At 42.4% G+C, this 21,570-nt stretch overlaps 1 protein-coding gene across 1 annotated transcript in view; it reads left to right on the forward strand.

Annotated features, from left to right (window-relative positions):
* The first annotated feature begins 11,588 nt into the window (after nucleotides 1–11,588).
* Nucleotides 11,589–21,570, forward strand: part of PCDH17 (protocadherin 17) — an 86,446-nt gene continuing 76,464 nt past the window's right edge. Inside the window, exon 1 of the mRNA XM_050907645.1 lies at nucleotides 11,589–14,207. Within this exon, the coding sequence (XP_050763602.1) occupies nucleotides 11,589–14,207 (2,619 nt within the window). The remainder of the gene's footprint in view (nucleotides 14,208–21,570) is intronic.

Here is a 21,570-nt window from a genome sequence, read left to right on the forward strand (position 1 = left end):
CAGGAACAAAACTGAATGGTTGGTTTCAAATAAATGTGTAAACTAGTGAAGAAAGGTTTTCACCTACAGAAAGTCTAAAGATGTTGCTCCTTTTTTAAAAGGCAACCATACAAACGTGACACTTGACTCAATAGATTTTTTTATTATCATTATTTATTCCTAGTTGTGTCCCTGGACTTTTGGGGTGGAGAGTACAGACAGTTTCATTACCTGTTTTTTTGTTTTGTGGGTTTTTTTTCCCCTTTCTTTCTAATCTTATGAAATTGCAGCTAGGAGAGAGTAAATGGGATTCCATTTCTCTGTGAGATTTAGCAACAGAATTGTTTACAGTGTTGCAATCAGTCATGTTTAAAGTAGAGCTACTAACTGCATAACTGAATAAGGGAATACTTTGGAAACAAAAGGGTTGCATAACAGGTAAATTTAGCTTGTAGAATGTTTAGTATGCAATGTATAAGAAATTTCATAAACCCTAGGGAGAGTTTGCAATTTTGTCAGTGGATGCAAAATGCTAACTTAGAAAAACTAGAATGGCAAAAATATGGAAATAACTGACAATCAAAAAGCTGGCTTAATTCCTTTTTTTTGTTATTTTTGGTTTTGTTTCCAGTAGGAACTTTATCTCCTGCAAATTTATACACACAGATTACTTTGCACTTATAGTTCAGGCTTATTCTCTTCAGGAAACTAAGCACCACACTCGGAAACCAAAAGTTTCGAAGACCATGATATCTTCATCCCACCTGGGGAGTAGCTGTAAGAATATCGGCAGAGGTGAATTTCTGTGGCTCAGGAATACGTAGTACCTTACATCTAAATTATTTTGGAGTCTTCCTCAATCCTCTGCTTCCTGCCACTATTTGGAGGCGGCAGCACCCGCTCTGAATTTCCACAAAGACATTGCTCTTGCCTTCACAAGCAAATTGCTGACCTGTCTGACTAATGTTACAGCCTTCAACCTCTAAGTAGTGCTTTGAGAGGAAAAAGTGATGCAATGAACTCTACCACAATTCCTTGGCTACTGCCAGTAAACATTAGCTCTGAAGCAATTGTAGTATTGAAATACTAGGAGAGAGTGAACAATAAAAACCTACCATTCCATAAAAGGCAATATCCTGATGCTCAAAATTTGGGAAAATGTTTTGAATAAGTGACTCAAACCTCCTGCAGCTTGAAGGTGTGAAATGTGGTAAGCCTGTGATGTTCCAGTTAAAAAACTTACTGGCTCTGCTGTGCTAGCCAGAGATTCAACTTGACTCAACAACAGTATCAGCCTGCTCCCAATAATATTGTAACTTAGAAGGTGCAGTTTTCTTCTTAAGGGAGGTCCAGTGACACACTATATTGAGATTTCAGTGAATTCCAAATTATTAATTATTATTAATAATAATGTTATTAATATAATATCTTAATATTGTTAGGGACATTCTTGCATAAGAAACATGAGAAATACCCAGCAGCTTCTTCAGACTCTGTTGGGTCAGTAATCTTGTTTGTTTAGTCTTTTTATTTGGTTGTTTTTTTAATGAAGAGGAGGAAAAAGATTCATTCCATACCTAACCTCACTGAGCATAACCTTAAAGTCTTCTTGGTAGAGCATCTTTCTTTCAGTTCCATGCAGCACATGCTTTTGCCCTTAGACTGTTCTCATGAAATACATTTGTCAAGACTTTCGTCAGGGCCCCCATTTTCTTTGACTTTCCTGACCTTTCATATCATCAGATATGTTCTTCTTGAAATGTTGCTTTAATTTTGGCTTCTCCAACTTTCCTCTCTATCAGTACTCTACCAGTACTTCTATCTGCACAATGAATGTCACTTAGCCAGATCTTTGAGCTGGATCTGCTTCTACCTTTTCCTTAAAGTGAGCACTACCAGAGCTCCCAGAAAAGTTTTAAGCCCCTAAGAACAGATTTTACTCCAAAACAAAGCTTCATAAAACATCCAAAGTGAGACAGAATGAAAAAGGTGTAGATGAACATCCTCTGGCTCATGCTGCTGTGAGACAGCAGGTCTGCTTGTCCGTGTACGGTCTCAGTCCAGCAGCTCCGCAGATTTGCAGAGGATTACGCACAGTCCTCTCCCCAAGCCCAAGAGAACATTTTCTTTCCTTCCCCTCTGAGACTTGAATAGCAGGTCTGTTCCCTGCTTCTCTCAGCACTTTCTGGAGTTTCTGCTCACTCTTGTCTTTTTTTTTTTCCCCCTTTCTCCTTCTCTTTTATCCTGCACTTCCGTAAGTTTCTTCACTTGTGCATTCTCAGGGAAGGCACAATCTCCCCCCTTTCCAGAGTGCAGCCTAACCCAGCAGGGAACAAGAAGACAAACATCTGTCCTGTCCTGCCACATAATCTTTAAAGGACACAGGAGACATTAACCTACAGTAACTGCAGACAAACTAAACACCATCTACTAAACCAAGTATTTAATAAATTTTAATTACCTTTATAAATTTCTAAACAAATATTTAAATCATTATAATAATAAAGGCTGTATGTGCTCTAATCTCTAACAAACTTGTCACAAATAATTCACAAAACAGATTTTCATCAGTAAAGTACTTCATTATTCAGTGAAACAAAACATATTGCCGATCTCTATAGGGTTTAATGCAATTTACCATGAAAAAGAAAAATTGCCAGGTTTAAGAAAAATCCATCAAATATTTACTTCAGAAAAGTTTCTAAATGCTTCAGAGAATATCCTTTATTTGAAAATGCAAGTATTTTCTATTCTATGTTACAAAATCTAATGTCTATATTTACACAGTATATTCCTATCTCACTGGTAATATCAGTGCATGCATTATGACAACATGCCAAGTCATATCATATGATCATATTACTGTGCCATATTGTACCCCCCGGATTAGCGTCATGTTATATTAAAATGGCTAAAATGTTTCAATTTTTAGTGTTCTAGTTTTTTTTAAAGGAGGCTACGTAAGTAAACAAACAGCCCACTTGACCATTACCTGAGTGTGTGTCTGTCTCTCCATCATTCTGCCCAGTAACTTTGTGACCTACTGGACAATTTCAATCAAATTTGCAAGTGGGATAGACATTTCAAAGGTGATTGTAGTTTAAATTTCATCCCAGTTGGTGGGTATGTATGGGAGATAAATTGATACCCTAACTGAGAGAAGGAAAAGTAACCATTGTACCTTTCCCGGCAGCTGCTGCCTGGCCCAGCAGCGTGTCCCTCTCAGCCAGCCACTCACATCTGCAGGGTAACCATCACTGAAGACACAGGAGGAAGCTGGTAGTAGTGGCAGTGAGAAAATTAAAAGACACACCTGTAGGAAATTGCTTTTCATTAGTTTGATTGCTCTTAAATAAATGGCTTTAGTTTTTTAAATCATTAAGGAAACTTCTACTTAGTCTGTTTGAAACATGCTGGGTTTGATCTCAGTGTGTCCTGTTTTCACTGTAATAAAAAAAAAAAGTTTCTGCATTCTGTGTATTCTAGATAAAGTGCCTGAAAAAAGGCATGAGAATCCAAGTCCTAAGCCACTTACCTGTGGCCTAACAAGTCACCCTTTCTGTAAGCCTAATGAATCTTTGTGTTTGTTTGATTGATTGTTTGTTTGTTTGTTTCCAAAATGACACAGGTACAACTGTAAATGTAATACTTCTGTCCTGGTTTTGGCTAGGACAGAGTTAACTCTCCTCTTAGTAGCTGGTATAGTGCTGGGTTTTGGATTTAGTGTGAGAATACTGTTGATAACGCTCTGATGTTTCAGTTGTTGCTAAGTAGCGCTTATCTTAAGCCAAGGACTTCTCAGTTTCCCATGCTCTGCCAGCAAGCAGGTGTGCAAGAAGCTGGGAGGGAGCATAGCCGGGGCAGCTGACCTGAACTAGCCAAAGGAGTATTCCATACCATGGAATGTCATGCCCAGTATATAAACAGGGGGAGTTGGCTGGGAGGTGTGGATTGTGGCTCTGGCATCTGTCAGCAGGTGGTGAGCAATTGCATTGGGCATCACTGGTTTCTTTTCTTATTTCTTTTTGTTGTTGTTGCGTTCCTTTTCATTACAATTATTATTCTTAGTTAGTAGTGTATTTTTGTTTTTACTTTAGTTATTAAACTGTTCTTATCTCAACCCATGAGTTTTACTTTTTTTTTTTCCTTTCCTCCTCCTCACCCCACTGGGAGGGGGGAGAGGGAAGTGGCTGCGTGGTGCTTAGCTGCTGACTGGGGTTAAACCACGACGACTTCCCAGCTAGATAGAAGTAGGTCTCAACTGTTTCAGTGACAATCTCAGGCTTATCTCCTACTTGCTAATTCCCTTTGCCTGAAGTCTTTTTAAATAGCCCTGTGCCCCACTTCAGCACCCTTTTCCCGTTTCTCTCTCTTCTTGGCTCCTGCCCCTCCATTAGTCCACCAACATCATTTGCAGACACTTGCCTTGTCTTGCCTTTACCTACTGCACTGTTATTTCTTCTTCCCTTTCCCAGCAACTATCCTCTCTTCTGCATGTCTTGCTGATGTGGACTCACATTTAAATTGACATAAAACTGCTTACATACAGAGTGACAAAAGTAATTTTATCTATTGTTCTGTTGCTACTTTGAAACAATACTAATAAACGGAAGAAATGTCCTTTTAATCTATGTAACTTGTGCTACTTTGCTATTATGGGATGAATCAAATCAGTGGAAAGGTTTCTATTGATTTCATTGAGTTTCTGGACAGTACTGCTCTTACATTTCTCTAGATGCCATATAATTCCTATTTTTAATTGTCATTTTAACTAATTTTCCTAGTACTAAAGGTAAAGCTTGCCACACCGTAATTCCTTGATCACTTTTTTAGTCCTTTTAGAAGACAAACAGATTTTGTACCTTTTAATCCTCACTCACACATAATAACTGATCTTAATGACTGCATATTTTTAACAGTTCATTTACTTCATTTTCAGATTCTCTAAGAATGCTTGATGACTACCATTTAGTTAGATGCTTTAAGAATCTCTCTGTTGACACCTCAGTACACACCCACATCTCATCTTTGTTACTAAAAAAAAGTTGACCTGAGGAAATGTCTTCATTTGCTATGAGTACTAGAGTACAGAAATTTAATTTCTCTGCAATATTTTTTCTTTTATAGCTGGCCAAATAATAGGCCTGCCAGTTCTGTCGTGGCTTCCTCATATCGCTAAAGCATATGTTTGTTTTTTAACAGGTAATTCATTCTTTTATATATGGATTCCTTGTTCCTCAAATTCCCTCCTTGGCCTTTCTAATTTTACTTCTTTCTATTGCTTTCAAGATGATTGGATTTGGGCTTTCCCAATGATACATTTTAGGCTCAAATAACTTAAATATTGAACCTTGACATTTAACTATATTGATCTTTTCCTTGCCTTCCTATTTTCTTTTATTTGTTTAGGGATATTTGTTCTGAGGCTTTTGTGCTGTGCTTAAGTACCCTCCATGCTTAGACTAAAGATTTTAATTTCAACACTTCTAATTGAGGATATTTATTATTTATTTCCTTTTTTTGAAAGTAGAAAGATTTACCTGCCTTTGCTGAGGATAGAATAATAAACTACTAGATTTCATTATGAACATTTCCCCAAAAAAGTCTGAATACTGTTGTATTATGTTCATGATTAATCAGCATTTTTTTAAAAGTTGGTTTTGAGATGTGTCCTGTTACTATTTGTTATTTCGGTTGATGTCAAACTACAGCTTCCAATAAACAAACATTTAAAGTATCAAAAAGTAGTTTTCCAAAGCATAATTTAACCCCTCCATGCATAGGTTATTGTTAGGGCTGTTATATTGGACTTTGCTCCTTTGTCGAGTTTCTCCTGTACAGTGTATTTAATGTGTTTTTCTTGATCTGCCAGATAGTGTAAGCCTTCTATATGTGTATTCCTATTATTAAGGATTTGCATTTTGTCCGTGTATTAGTCTCTCCACAGTACAGCTTTCTCATCAAGCTGTTAATAAGTATTTTTTAATCTTGTTTTCTCTTTGTTTCTTTTTTTCCCCGATAAATATACATTATATATTCAATACACAGTGACATGGCACAGCGTATAGGTATTATTGGCACTCATTGGCTTTACCTTCATACATTTTATTTCTGACTTTTCTATGTGAAAAATACCGCAATTTCCTGATGAATGTATAGAAAATTATGATGCCAGTCTAAGCTATCAAATATGTAGTGTGTGCTACAAATTTGACAGAAAAAGCATTTTAGATATACTGTAAAATCATCGAACAAATAAAATATTCATTACTTGCACAGGTGGATTAAAATCAATAAATGCCATTTTGTTGTTATAAACTGTCTGATGTAACAAACATCAGACTGGCAGAGGCATATATTCATATGCAGGCATAATTTTTTATCTGGCTTTTTCCAGTTATATAGCTGAGTCTCTATTGGGTTTAAGAGCCACAGTTTTTAAAGATATCAAGATGATATGATCTCCAATAAATCATTAGAAATTGCTAATAATCAGCCATACCTGAAAATGGGTATTAAAAAGTAGCTCTGTTGAAGTTAACACTAAAACCCACAGTGACTTGCAGGGCAAGGGGCAAGCGCTTCATTTATGATCATCACCTGGTAGTCAGTCATAGGTTTGAGGATCTAGTGCTAGTGATTCAGTTTTTATTTTTTCTCTAAGTATTCCATGCATGTCGTTGGTATCAATGGGATGTTGTAAGCTGCAAGATGTTTGATAAAAAAAGGCAGATTTTACAAGCAAAGACCCCAGTTGCTTGGATAAAGGGTTATATAGCTTTCCCCTTAATTCAGAGTCCTGAGTACTTGTTTTACAAACTGCAGAGTGCCCTCAAATGTATTGACTTCATTGTGGAGTCAGAGTATTTATTGTGTAATGCTGAGTCATATAAAAAAAGAAAGGCATTCACTAGACTGGAGAAAAAAAGTGGTGGAGACACCAGCCTCCTCCAAAAAAAAGTCAAATTCATCTTGGGTTTTGTGGCTTTTTTTTTAACATAAGTAAACCATAAGAAACATTGTCAGAAACATATTACATAGTATATGCCACTTTAATAGCGAAATTATTGTTTTATCCTGCTGGTGCTCTCCTGCTCCCTCAGAAAGGAAACTAGAGTTACCGTATGCGTGCACGCTTAGGCACCCACGCACCCAGTATATACCCCAAATGCAGCAGTCTCTCTAGCACACTAGAGGGAGCCATTACATAATTGCAACGACCCTTGTTTTTTCCCCAATTAGCAAAACTGGCATAGAAAATCTCTGGACATCCTGCAGGTTTGGAATGGGCTACGGAATAAGGAAAGGAAAGCACAGGACTCAGGTTACAGTGAAACGAGGTCTCCTGATAGCTCAGAGGCTTACTCTGGTGTTTGTTCCATTTTTAAAATCGTGCTGCTTTTATAGGGGACTTCTCCCAAGTAAGTGACTTAGCCGAATACGCCGATTTTCATCAGCCAATCTGAAGCCCTCATTCAGAAGGCAAAGCCCATTTTGTAAACATATTCTTTATTTCGTCTGTCTGTCGCTCTCACACAGAAAGTTGGCACGTCTGAGAGCAGTGATTTTATGCTGCCACTAATGTATGTATAGTTTATTTATATACTGCATTTTAACACAGCATTAGTTTTATAATGGTTACTAGTAGACTCGTTCCGCATGGCAAACTATCCGTTTCAAAGCTACAAAGAGGTCTTCAGGACGGGAAGATGGGTCTAGAAAGAACACGTATTTGAATTTATAAATTTGTAAGACTTTCTCCAAGTCAAATTATATTTATGGACATAATAACTCAGAAAGGGCTGAAGGTTATCCTATTGAGCAAGGCGAAAGAGCAGCTTCCTTAACTGAATCTTTTAACAGCCGCTCCTAAAATAATTGTCAGGAGCGTCTTATAATTGCTCCAGAGTTGATTTTCCTTTTTTTTTTTTTTTCCCTTTCCTTTTTTTTCTTTTCCCCCTAAATGATTCAAGCTACTTACACGCTCGTCACTCACAGCTCACAAATGGCAGCTTCATTTCGGTACGCACGGGTCGAGACCGGCGCTCCGGCAATCCGAGCACTCACCTTTCCAGCCTCAGTCTCCCCCCCACCCCACCCCCCCCCCGCGCCCGCCGCCCCCGGCCGAGAGCCACCCGCCGCGGCGGGGGCGGAGGCGGGCGCCGGGCGGGGAAGGGAGGGGAGGGCGCTGCTGCGGCCCCGAGCCCCGCATCGCGGGGCTGCCGCCGCGCCCGCGTTCCCGCTCCCCCGCACCGCGGTCCCGCGGGCAGGGGGGAATGCACCCCTACCCACTCGGGGTGGGTCCCGCAGGGCCGGGGCGGAGGTCGCGGGGAGGGTCCGCATCCACACGACGCACACGCACACACACCCACACCCCCGCCATGCATCCCCGGGGCAGCGAGGGGGGGTTGCGCCGGGCCCCCGGAGGACTCGGGGTCCGTGCCGCGGAGTCAAGTCCTCCCCCTCGCAGTCCTTTGGAGGAGCGCGGGGGCGTCGCGTCCTCGCTCCTTCCCCACCCGTCATCACGGAAGACTTGTTAATATGTCTTAAAAATGAATAAATAAGGGGGGGTGTGGGTATATAAATAAATAAGTAACGCGAAGCCGGGAGCGGCCGGGGGCGCGGCGCTGCGGTGCGCGGCGACGAGACACCGCAACCCGCCCGCCCGCCCGCCCGAGCCCTTCGCACGTTGCGCGTCTCCCACCGAACCGATCTAATCAATGACACCCAGCGCCCGCCGCGGCCCCGCCTCCGCCCCCCCCCGGCTACCCCCCCCCTCCCCTCCCCGCGCCCGCCCGCCTCCTCCCATTGGCGGGTCGGCGTCGGGGCCGGTCTCCGCCGCCGCCGCCGATTGGCTGGCGGGGAATCCGTATCAATGTTTAAGCCGCGGCGTGAGGTGAATAGAGGCAGTCGGCGAGCGGCGCTGGGCGAGCGCGGCGCGGCGCGGCGGCCCCGCGAGTGCTGCAGTGAGGGAGGCGAGGAGGAGGAGGAGGAGGAGGAGGAGGAGGGGGGGGGGGGGGAAGAGAGAGGCAGAGAGCGGCTCCAACTGTTGAATTTTCGCTGAATTCTCCACTTTACCTGCGGGCGGCTGGTGAAATGGATCTGGCTTATCGGGGATCGGCGTTCCTTTCGCGTGCTGTCTGGCTAAGACTGGCGACCGTCTGTTTGAAAGGGGCCACCCATCAATGAGGCAGAGAAGAATATTTAATTTTTTTTTTCTTCTTTTTCTTTTGAAAGCCTCTCTACCACAGGTTGCAGAATTAACTGTGTACTTTGGGTCCGGACTCAAATAAAGGAGAAAAAAAACCAAAACAGTGCAGAACTGAGACTCGGAACTAGATCTGTGACCTATGTATTGGGAACCTATGTTTTTGTTGGTTTTTTTTTAATTTTAATATGAAAGATCTCTGATTTATTTCACACATAACACTGAGGAAAGGTGGTTAAAAACACTCAGCAAAGCAGGAGACAGACGCGCCTCTGTGCCAGTGAGTGGATAACAGCCTTGTTTTCCTGATCCTCAGTCTCCCGGAGAAAGAGGTATAGTAAAAGTGTAGCTGGATCCGATCCCCCCCATTCTCTTTTTTTTTTCTTCCCCTCTCCCCCCCCCTTCCAAAATATAAATCTGATTATTTTTTTTTCCTGTCTGTAGAGTGAGTCAGAGAAGCGTTAGGAAGAAGCTGCAACTAATGTCTGTGAAGGGAGGAACATGAGGCGATAGTGAATGTGATTTGTTCTGCTGGATCTGACTCATCCAGCATATTGAAACACCTGCATTTCTCGATGTGCCATTCATTTATTTCTGGTTTTTAAAAGAACCTGAAATAAAATTTAGTTACTCTTCCCCAATATTTACCTGTACACCGTATCGCTGGGAAAGGTGTCTCAGAGAGGGGGGAACGCATCTGGCGTTGCCGCTGCTCTTCTCCCCTGTACCACGATGCCCAGAGAGACTGTTAAAGCTTGAAAGGACTGCAAAAAATGCATCACACCAATCGCGGAACTGCATAGGTTTTAATATAAGCGAATTAGTCGATTAAAAGATCTCCCACTTTATTCATCGCCAGGATTGTTTTTTTTCCCTCTTCTTCTCCCCTCCCCTAAATGAAGAGGACTAGGCGGCAGTGTCATTGGAAGGAGATGCTGAATAGAAAGAAAAGAGAGGCACTTGATAGCGCAGCCCTGTGAATACAGAGACTGTTTCCCTTTTAGCGAGAGACTAAGAGAGAGAGTGTGTGTGTGGTGGCTTTTCTTTCTTTCTCGCCCCCCCCCCCCCCCCCCCCGCCTTTCCTTTCTCTCTCTCTCTTGCTCTCTTTTTTTAATCTATGCGCCCAGCAATGGGTTGCCTGTTGATTTCCTCTCGGCTGGAGAGAAAAGCAAACTGGAATTAAACTGCATCGGGAAAAGTGCAGCTCCTCAGACACGCATACGCACACACGCATAGATACACGGAGAGAAAGGATGTGGTGGTGGCGGCGGCTACTGGCCTGTCTTAAAGAAACCCAAGTGTGCATCTGATTGAGCACAGCCTGTGATTTCTCTCAAAATATATATTTACTGCTAATGATGACGATCAGCTGGTGGGTTTCTTAATTTTTTTCCCCACAAAAGGACGAGTGTGAGGCTGGTAGTAGAGGGAGAGAAAGGAAACTACAAATCCGGACACTAGTTTACCCTGGGGTTTTTTGTGTGTTTTGTTTTCCCCTCTTGCCCTGCAATCCTCATTCACTCGCCTTCTGATTCGGGAAGGAAATAGTGAGGGTGTACGAGACAGGGAGGGGGGAAATACCGATGGCAGCGAGATGCAGCTCTCCGCCGCAAGCAATGCAAGATTAGATCTCTAAATGCAGCAAAACACTCCCTGAAAACCAACAGCCCCGCGGTGCAATCAGACATTTCACTGCCTCTCACTGCACACGAAGAGGGCTTCAACAACAAGCTGAGACTTTTTTTCCCCTTCTGTCTCTCTCCCACCCCTCCACTCCATCAATCGCATCACAGGCGATGAGTAGCAAATAAGCTTTTCTACCCCTGCTTACAGACCTGTGGCCACCCCCCTCTCCTATGTATATATGAATACACATATTTTAAAAAAAAATTTTTGATCGTTTTTAGAAAAACAACCACTGCCGCCGATTTTTTATTATTGTTATTATTTTTATTATCCTTTGTACATCTGCGGGGATTCAAGGATCGGGAACGCTTCGCCTGCCCGGAGAAGAAGATCTTTTGCAAATTTTCTGATTTTTGAAATCCTCCCACTGCCGAAGTTGGACAGCCGAAGTAACTGCGAGGGGACTGCAAGCACGGCAAGCGCTTGCTGAAACGCTGCCGAAGCTTCTTCCCCCCCCCTTCCACCCCCCCCGATTGCTCCCTCCCTCTGAGCTACATGGTCCATTTGCTGCTTCTCATCCTGTGTGTCTGCAGATGTTTTAGAGCAACAGGTTCAGGAACTTAAAATACAGAGGTGGGGAGAGAGAAGGCAAAAAAAAAGAAAAAAAAAAAGCCGACGGAGGAGGAGGAAGAACAAACCCAGCGCAGGAGGCAGAGAAGACGGGAACAACCCTGGTCGCCGCTGCAGCTGCTGCCACCCCCACCCCTGCTCGGGGATGTACCTTTCCATTTGTTGCTTCTTCCTCTGCTGGGCTCCCGCCCTGTCGCTGAAGAACCTGAATTACTCGGTGCCGGAGGAGCAGGGAGCGGGCACCGTCATCGGGAACATCGGCCGCGATGCGCGGCTGGCGGCGGGAGGCGGGATGCTGCCCGCGGAGCGCGGCGCTCCCGGCGGCGGCCCCGGCGGCGGCCGCGGCCCCAAGTCAACCTTCCGGGTGCTGGAGAACTCAGCCCCGCACCTCCTGGACGTGGACGGGGAGAGCGGGCTGCTCTACACCAAGCAGCGCATCGACCGCGAGGCGCTGTGCCGGCGCAGCGCCAAGTGCCAGCTGTCCCTCGAGGTGTTCGCCAACGACCAGGAGATCTGCATGATCAAGGTGGAGATCCAGGACCTGAACGACAACGCGCCGGCATTCCCCTCCGACCAAGTGGACATGGACATCTCGGAAAATGCTGCGCCGGGCACCCGCTTCCCCCTCACCAGCGCCCACGACCCGGATGCCGGGGACAACGGGCTGCGCACCTACCTGCTCACCCGTGATGACTATGGCCTCTTCTCCCTTGATGTGAAGTCCCGCGGTGATGGCACGAAGTTTCCAGAGCTGGTCATCCAGAAGCCATTAGACCGTGAGGAGCAGAGTCACCACACCCTGGTACTGACGGCGCTGGACGGTGGCGACCCACCACGCTCCGGCACAGTGCAGATCAACGTGCGCCTCATTGACTCCAATGACAACAGCCCCATCTTTGAGGCGGCCTCCTATGTGGTAGAGCTGCCGGAGAACGCACCACTAGGCACCGCCGTCATCGACCTTAATGCCACTGATGCCGACGAGGGTACCAATGGAGAGGTGCTCTACTCCTTCAGTGGCTACGCACCTGAGCGTGTCCGCGACCTGTTTAGCATCGACCCGCAGAGTGGCCTCATCCGTGTCAAGGGCAACCTGGACTATGAGGAGAGCGGCCTCATTGAGATCGATGTCCAGGCTCGGGACTTGGGGCCCAATCCCATCCCCGCTCACTGCAAGGTCACCGTCCGCCTCATTGACCGCAACGACAATGCGCCGACCATTGGCTTTGTCTCTGTTCGCCAGGGAGCACTGAGTGAGGCTGCCCCACCGGGCACTGTCATTGCCCTGGTGCGGGTCACCGACCGTGACTCGGGCAAGAACGGGCAGCTCCAGTGCCGGGTGCTGGGCGGTGGCGGCGGGCCCGGAGCCGTCCCTTTCACCCTGGAGGAGAACTATGACAACTTCTACACTGTGGTCACCGACCGACCCCTGGACCGCGAGGCACAGGATGAGTACAATGTGACCATCGTGGCACGTGATGGGGGCAACCCCCCACTCAACTCCACCAAGTCATTTTCTGTCCGGATCCTCGACGAGAATGACAACCCACCCCGCTTCAGCAAGAACCTCTATGTGTTACAGGTGCCTGAGAACAACATCCCTGGAGAGTACCTGGGCTCCGTCTTGGCCCAGGACCCCGACCTGGGCCAAAATGGGACAGTCTCTTACTCCATTCTGCCCGGGCATGTGGGCGACGTCTCCATCTACACCTATGTCTCCGTCAACCCCACCAATGGTGCTATCTATGCTCTGAGGAGCTTCAACTATGAGCAGACAAAGCACTTTGAGTTTCGCGTGCTGGCCAAAGACTCGGGTTCACCCCACCGCGAAAGCAACGCCACGGTGCGCGTCACTGTGCTCGATGTCAACGACAATGCGCCCCTCATTGTCCTGCCTGCCCTCATCAATGACACTGCTGAGCTGCAGGTGCCACGCAATGCTGGGGTGGGCTACCCTGTGGGCACCGTCCGCGCCCTGGACAGTGACTTTGGGGAGAGCGGGCGCCTCACATATGAGATTGTGGAAGGCAATGAGGAGCACCTCTTTGAGATGGACCCCACTAGCGGTGAGATACGCACCTTGCACCCCTACTGGGAGGAGCTCAGCCCTGTAGCTGAACTGGTGGTAAAAGTCAGTGACCATGGCAAGCCCAGCCTCTCCGCAGTGGCCAAGCTCATTGTCAGGGCCTTGGCGGGGCCCCTGCCCGAGGCTGGCGAGCCACAGGTGAATGGCGAGCAGCATCGGCGACCACACTGGGACTTGTCGCTGCCCCTGATCGTGACGCTGAGCACTGTCTCCATCATCTTGCTGGCTGCCATGATCACTATTGCCGTGAAGTGCAAGCGAGAGAACAAGGAGATCCGCACCTATAATTGTCGCATTGCCGAGTATAGCCACCCTCAGCTGGGAGGAGGGGGAGGCAGTGGCGGGGGAGGAGGAGGCAGTGGCAGTGGAGGGGGCAAGGGCAAGAAGAAGAAGATCAGCAAGAATGACATTATGCTGGTGCCCAGTGAGGGCGAGGACAGCCGGGGCCCCCTCAATGTCATGAACGTGGTGAGCAGCCCATCCCTGGCCACCTCACCCATGTACTTTGACTACCAGACCCGCCTGCCCCTCAGCTCTCCCAGGTCTGAGGTGATGTACCTGAAGCCCGCCTCCAACAACCTGACTGTACCCCAGGGACATGTGGGCTGCCACACCAGCTTCACAGGGCAAGGGACTAACGCCAGCGAGGCTCCCCCGAGCCGGATGTCCATAATTCAGGTAGGAGACTTTTAGAATACCCTGGACCTCACTTTAGACGCTGGTTTAACTTTACCTTTTGTCTGCAGTGAAATCTGCTGTAAGGCACCACTGAAGGGACCAACACAAGTCACTAAAGAGAGGTGGACTTAATGAAAGCGGAACCAGACCACATCTGGTGGGTCTGGTTCCGCTGTCACACTGGTGTTTCCCGTGTGATTCAAAAGTAAATGCCCACTGAAACAAACAGAGTTACGGCAGTGCAAAAGAGGTGCATGTGAGAGTGCAGGCAGGCGTTTAGTATGTTTGGGGCACACTGGGGTATTTTCTCAGAAGATCGTCAGGCAGAGGTGGGCAATTCCACAGGTTTCACTTCACTTTGGTTTGGGGTGGAGAAGGGGGAGGGCGTTTCTGAAGCAGTCATATCATCTGTAGTAACTAACAGGACGTGGGAGAAACTCTACACACTGAGGACATCAGTTGCAACAGTGTATTATAACCCTCCAATCCTGTATGTAAATATGAGCTATCTTTCCAAGATGTATGTTTTTAATTTTTTTAATTTCCTTCTTTAGAATATATATACATAAATATTTATTTTTTTGACGCAGAACAGTATCATTGGGGCCCCATTGCCTCCTCCTCTCCCCATAAACAACCAAACCTTCAGCGCTGAAAATTCTGCTTAGTCAAATAGAAAGAAAATGTATGTGGTGATTCCCTCCTACCCCCAAATGTTAACAAAACTCACATCCTGTCATAAAACAGCAAAACAACTAGTCAGATTTCCAGTAGCCTGAGTCAATATTGATGATTGCTTTATAGCGAAAGACTTACATGCTCTGTCTTCTACCAAAGCGCATTTAGAAATTACAGCTGGGCTGCATTCTGCTGCCGGTTATATCCACACTGTCCTCTACTGACTTTTGTGAATGTAAGAAATGACAGAATTTGGACCATTGGATATCGGGTGCTAATCAAAGAATGACTTAATTTTTAGCAGGTAGTTTAAAGTCCAAACTCAGAAGATGTATTCCAGAGCAGTGAACTCTCAGAGTGAAGGTGAGGGCAGAATTTGGCTGCAGTTGATTTAATTTAAAGTATTACTTCATGATTAATGCAGGTTAATGTTCAAATACTACAGGTATGTTCCAAAGTGATTTTTAACGTTTGGATTGAAAGCAGGCTCTGGATAATGACTATTAAATATATTTGAAATGTCATATCTGTTTTATCCTGTGGTTCTCCTAATATGCTGTTCTGAGTCATAGGGGAATGAGCTGAGTGTATCAGAAGTGACACAGACTCATTTTGTGTATGCAGCAAGTGGGAAAGAAGTTGCACTGTAGACACTTGATGTACCAAAAGAAAATCCGTAATACCTTGGAGTTATCATACCCTGTGGTCTGTGAACACCAAATGTTCTCGTTGCCAGCTGCATCTAAAGTTTCAAACTAAATAGAAGTGGTCATCGGTAATTGGCAGGTTAAGTAACCAAAATTCCAGTAACTGATGGCCTGTAAATTGAATATTTACAACTGGGGAAAAAAAAAAAGAAAAAAAGGCTGTCTGTACAAGGTCACTGTGAACTAATCCTCAACCCACTATTGAGTTGTGTCACAGAAACAATTTCATTTTATGCCTATCATGAATTTGTGTTGCTATCAATTAGGTGAGTGGAGCAATACTTAAAACCTGAAATTGATTTTAACAAAAAGTGACATTTCAGGGAAGAGTTTAGGTTAGGGCACAACCGGAGATAATTTGATTTATAATTCATGCTTTAAAAAACAAGTAACTTTCAATGACACTTGTTTAAGTAATGTCAACTTTTTTTACTGTAAAATGGAGTTGTCAGAATGCTAAAAAAAAAAACAAAACACATTTTTTTCCTACTGACAAGTGTAATAGTTGCTAAAAGACAGAAAATTATACTTTCCTACAACCATGTAATGTCTATATAAAGCAATTAATTCATGTATTGATGCTACTGAGTAGTAAAGATTCAATTGTAGTGTAAAATCCCTATGGAAAATATGATTCCTTTTTTTACAGTGTTCACTGTATAATATCAATCATGATTTTTTTTTCTGAGATCTGTATAAAGCTAAAAGAGGAATTTCCTCCCTTAAAAAGGTGTGTTGTGGTTTCTATAAGAGTTTTCGTTATGACAACTGTGGGAAACGTTAACTGTAACTCCTCATAGCACATACTGGTATATCTAATATTGTTTTGCTTTCCCTGAATATCTACACAGAGTGTTTTGGATGTTTAGATGGTCCAGCCAGTAGATTAGGAAACATTCATTTTTCCCAGTGAACAACCTGTTCAAACATACTTATTGATACTGTATTTTGTAGTTGTATTGACAAAACAAATATACACAGTACGAAACAGAGTAGTTGGTTTCTATTTAGGAAAGGCCCAGACTTAAAGTAGCTAGATGGGAAAATCTGATCCTTTTCACTCTAATTTTGCATTACTAAAATACATTTTGTATTCTCCATCTCCACATCCCTGGAGTAAATTTTGTATAAAATTTGCATTTAGAATGTGGACACTACTTTGTGCCTGGTCCTGTACTTCTGCCTCATGTAAAATTCAAACTGCACACTTAGGGAGAAATAGTGAAGGATCAGCCCTCTCTCTGGGTCTACTATATCCTTAATCACTCCAGGAAACCTGTGACTGGAAAAGTAAATTGCACAGTTAGGAATCAAAGGCATAGCCAGTGGAAAAAGGATACAGAATCCAAACAGCTGCTTTATCATCTCCTTTCATTAGTCAATTCAGAAAAGCAGTTTTCTTTGTTACCTCAGTAAGGGAAAGGTAAACGATTGTGTAAGTGTTCTCTAGCGAATATTCACTTTAGTTTTTCCAGATATATTACTGAATCATGATAATCTCACACTATATAATTCATACAATGGAACTGCTTTTCTTCACTCTCATTTTCTCAGCAAGTGTTTAATGGCAGAATTCTCTAGCAGGAGCCTGTTATTAAAACTTCATGTTTTTATATATATATATATATGTACATACTTATATATCTATGGATATATACACACACATGCTAAATATTATATTAGTACATCCAATTGAGTCTATAAGTATTTAAAATCAAATAAATAATTTCTTTTTCAGTAAGATCCAAATTTTCTCACTCTTATTAGGAGTACATAATAACTTTTTTGCTTTGCTTACTAGTAAGAGCTAGTAAAGCCAATAGGCTTTATGATTCCCTCATTTCTCGTTAATAGTATTTTATTCTACAGATAGCCCAATTTATATCAATGAATACCTGTGGAGTAAAGTGTTATGTAGTGACTATGGGTTTCAGACTGACCCAAAATGACGAGCAATTGAATAAAATACTGCCTGATACGTGTAAGAGCGGTGTAATCTTGCCTCTCTTTAAGTGACTTCTGTTATACATTAGTCACATGGTTTAACAACTTGTGTGTTTACTCACTACTTTGTAGCACCCAGCTGTGTGCCGTGGTTGCATGTGTTACTTATATGAATCAACGGACTTCTTCAGTACCATAAAAATTAAATAATTTAAACATGCATACATACATGTATGTATAAAATTTTGGATGACAGCCAAGGATGCTGTGTACCTTCAGCTTTTAATGGCGCAAGAGACTTGCAAGTGCTTAGGGCCTCTGAAAATAGACCATTTGTGATCTGATGTGCACATGAGGTTGATGCGTGTGAAGAACAGTGTTCAGTAACATACAGGGAAGTTAGAACAGCTACACTTTAGCATGTTTCATTGCTTTTAATTTCAGCAATCATATTCTAAACATACTTTAGAAACAGTGCTTTCAAACGCAAGTCTGTTAAAAATATTTAAATATAAGCCAGTGCTATACAATTTTCATTGCTAGATTCAAAATTCCATGTGATCTTTGAATCACTTAAGGTCCAAACTATTCATTTTTATTGGGGAGAAAAAAGAGGAAAGCAGGAGAAAATGGAAACTCTACATGGCTGAAAGAAGATTTCTGTTCACTCTAGACCTTAAAGACTACTGGGCAAATTCTGTTCATCTCATTCTGGTGAGTAAATCAAGCTGACCTACTCACCTGACTAAGAGAAACAGAATTTTGCTTTATATTGAAGAGCAGACATTAGAAAAAGAAATATCATGTACAAACATACACATATATGTTCATATCTCTCCTACCAAAAAGTTCTGAGTTAATCAGTTCACCTTTCCCTGGGTGAACAAGTCGCAATTTCTTCTTGCAGATTTCCAACAGATAAAAGAGTGGATGGATAAAGGGAAACAGTTTCTTTAAACAAACAGGTTCTGGAAATAGGTTACTCAAAGTGACATAACAGCAGTGTAGAAAACTATCTACATATGCAAGTAGTGTTGATCATCCTAGAGATTATTTATTATTATACTTGTGGTGCAACTTGGAGAGGTTTGTAAATATATCAGGAATGAGACGGGTGTGAATAAAGAAAACGGTGGTCACAGCTTTTGCTAAACAACAGCTAAAAAAGAATGACTGTGTTGCAAGAAGCTCTCAAGCTGGGAATCACTGTAGCTGCTGTACCAGGCAGTCCTGTAGCATTTTAAGATAAAGTACAGATCATTCTTAATACTTCAGGCACCTGATGTTTATGATGTGTCAACAGATTACTGTCAAGTCCCAGTGCAGCTTCATCGCCAGGTGTCTAGTAGTAGTAAGAAGATACAGTCTTCAGGGGAAATAAAAAACATAAGCTATATTAGTGCTGCTCTGTCTTTAGATATACTATTCCATGTTTTACTTTGAGAAACTTCAGCTCAGAAATTTCAAGAATGCAGAAAGAAGTCTGCAGCTGCTGCAGTATAAGGAGAAGCAGCTTTCCTCACAGAAGTTACATTCATTCTCAGTAATTTAAATTCGTATCTGAAAACAGGTATTCATTTTTTGGTTTTATATCTTCTGCTGCAAATGAGGAATATTATTCTCTCTCACTAGAGCTAGCAGAAGTTAACATTTTGCACCAAGAGGATACTGGGGCAGTTCTACCCATTTGCAAGTTTGCAGGTTTGTACTTTATAATTCCCAAAATTTCGCAGCTGCATATTCTAGGGCTGTATCTAAGGACACTAAATTGTCACCAGATGAAACTTCAGAAGTACCTAAGATGCATTATGATAGTTTTTACAGTGTTTTACAAGGTTAGATGTCTTGCAAAATAACTCCTGTGAATGTTTGCATTGTGTAAATACAGTCTGCAGTTAATATGATTTTGTGTTACGTCGTTCTGTAAGCTTTAGTTTTACTTATTCAATTAAGTCAATACCAGAGTCATCTGTGTAAGAATTTCAGGACAGGATCTTTTCTTTATTTTCATGAAGCATTATTACATTTTTTGTCAAGATACACTGCACAGTACCATGACACAAAGTACATATATTTTAGGACCAGATCTGGCAACATCGTGCTCACTGTGGCATCTGCCCTGGCTGCTGAAATAGGCAGAGGAAGCAGAATTGGGCTCCTGTTTTGTGTTACATCTGCTCTGGTCTTGATCTTGAGCTTCTTGCCAGTATTGTTTCAAAAGGATCATTCCTGATACATAGGTCCATATGAAATCTAAAGAACTTTCCAAGATGAAATGCTGTAATATAGAACAATAAACATAACAGAGAAAAAGACAATTTAAGAGTCTGAAGTAGAATATTGACATTATGAGAAAGAAAATGATATTGCCAGGACAGAAATTCTCGTTAACCAATAAATTAAGAATAATAATGTCTCCGTAGAACTTGCTGTTTTATAAAATATAAGAGTTGAAGAAAGTTAGTGCAGTTAAAATAATAAAAGACATGAAGCAAGTCATGCAGGATTTACTGGATCACAGCTCTCAATGGCTCTTAAAGTTGTCTGAGCTTTCCTCGTCTTGGTGCTCACTGTCACTACCTAATCTTAAATGGGTAAATCCACACAAATTTGTGATTACCAGTGCAATTTTGATGACTGATCCTTTGAAGAGTTATCTTTTAACAATAGATTTGGTCAGGTTTCTGTTATCCTTACTCACGTTGAAGAAAAGGCCTGTTCTTACTCATATTTCAGTCAATAGCATAATTTTGACTTCATCAATGATTTCAGTGCTTCAAGAGTAAATTGTGACTGAGAGCCTCACAGAGTGCAGCTAAGAATAGTATGATTTGGCCCTTTATTTTTAGATTTCAGCTTTTTGTGATGTTCTCTTACAGCTTCTTTACAAACAATTAAGGTGACTGGAATTTAGAAGATTTTGTAACTATGATGTGAACTGTAACATAGAATCATAGAATTGTTTAGGTTGGAAAAGACCTTTAAGATCATCAAGTCCAACCGTTAACCTAGCATAATCAGATGTGCAGCTGAAAGAAGAAATCAAAGACTCCATTGAACATATTGCTGAACATATATTTTCACGTTTTCATATATTTTTGAAAGTGTGCGTGATATAGCATTATTCCTAAAATTCAGCAAATACTGTTACATGGAAAATTATCGTTAGGTACATGTAAAATATTTGCAAATAACACTTGGTATTAAGAAAGCATAGATACAACCTGGCTTCTCTAATGAGGCAAAAATGTCAAAAAAAAAAAAAAAAAATCTTCCCAAGTCACAACATTTGGCTGTAAACCAGTTGGGATTTTGTTTTCAAATGAAAAAAAAAAAAATTTTTTTTTTTCTTTTTCCCCAGCATTTTTTCTTCCTTTTCACTACCTTCCTCCCCAGGAAACATTAACATACTGGGAAATATTTACATATATGTTTTTAAAGATACTGTTTGATTTCTCTTTCTTTCAATGTTTCTACAAAAGTTAAAATGCCTTGTCAAATTAGTTTTACATTTCGCTATGCAAGACACTCGTTCTACATATAAAAAGTGTATGTATAGGGGTTGTTGTTTCCTTTCCGAAGAAAACATATAGGATGCATGGCAGAGGTCTTGAGATACCTCTTCAAGACTGTGGAGTGCCTGCACGTATAAAGAAAAGACATTTTGACACTAGTACTAGTATTTTCCAACAGGTAAGAATTTTCTGTGAAAAGATCTTAAACAATGATTTGTTGACCGGAGCAGAAACACAGCTCTGTTTTTATCTTTAAAAGTATAGAAGCAATACTTTGATGTCAAAAGGTCAGAGTAGAGCAGTTGGGACAAATTTTTGCAGCAGATAGATAGCTTGAGAGCTTTATACTTTCAATTGTATCTCTACTTCAGCTGTAAGAAGAGAAGTGGCAAAATTAATGCTAAAGGGTTCAAAAATATAGGAAACAAGTGATACTCTCAGGGGACTGCAAGCTTTTACCTAAATAGAAAAAAAAAAAAAAAAGAAAAAGGTACTAGGAAGAGAGTGGTAAAATGATTT

This window comes from Gymnogyps californianus, chromosome 1 (assembly GCF_018139145.2).
Source record: "Gymnogyps californianus isolate 813 chromosome 1, ASM1813914v2, whole genome shotgun sequence".
NCBI lineage: Eukaryota > Metazoa > Chordata > Aves > Accipitriformes > Cathartidae > Gymnogyps > Gymnogyps californianus.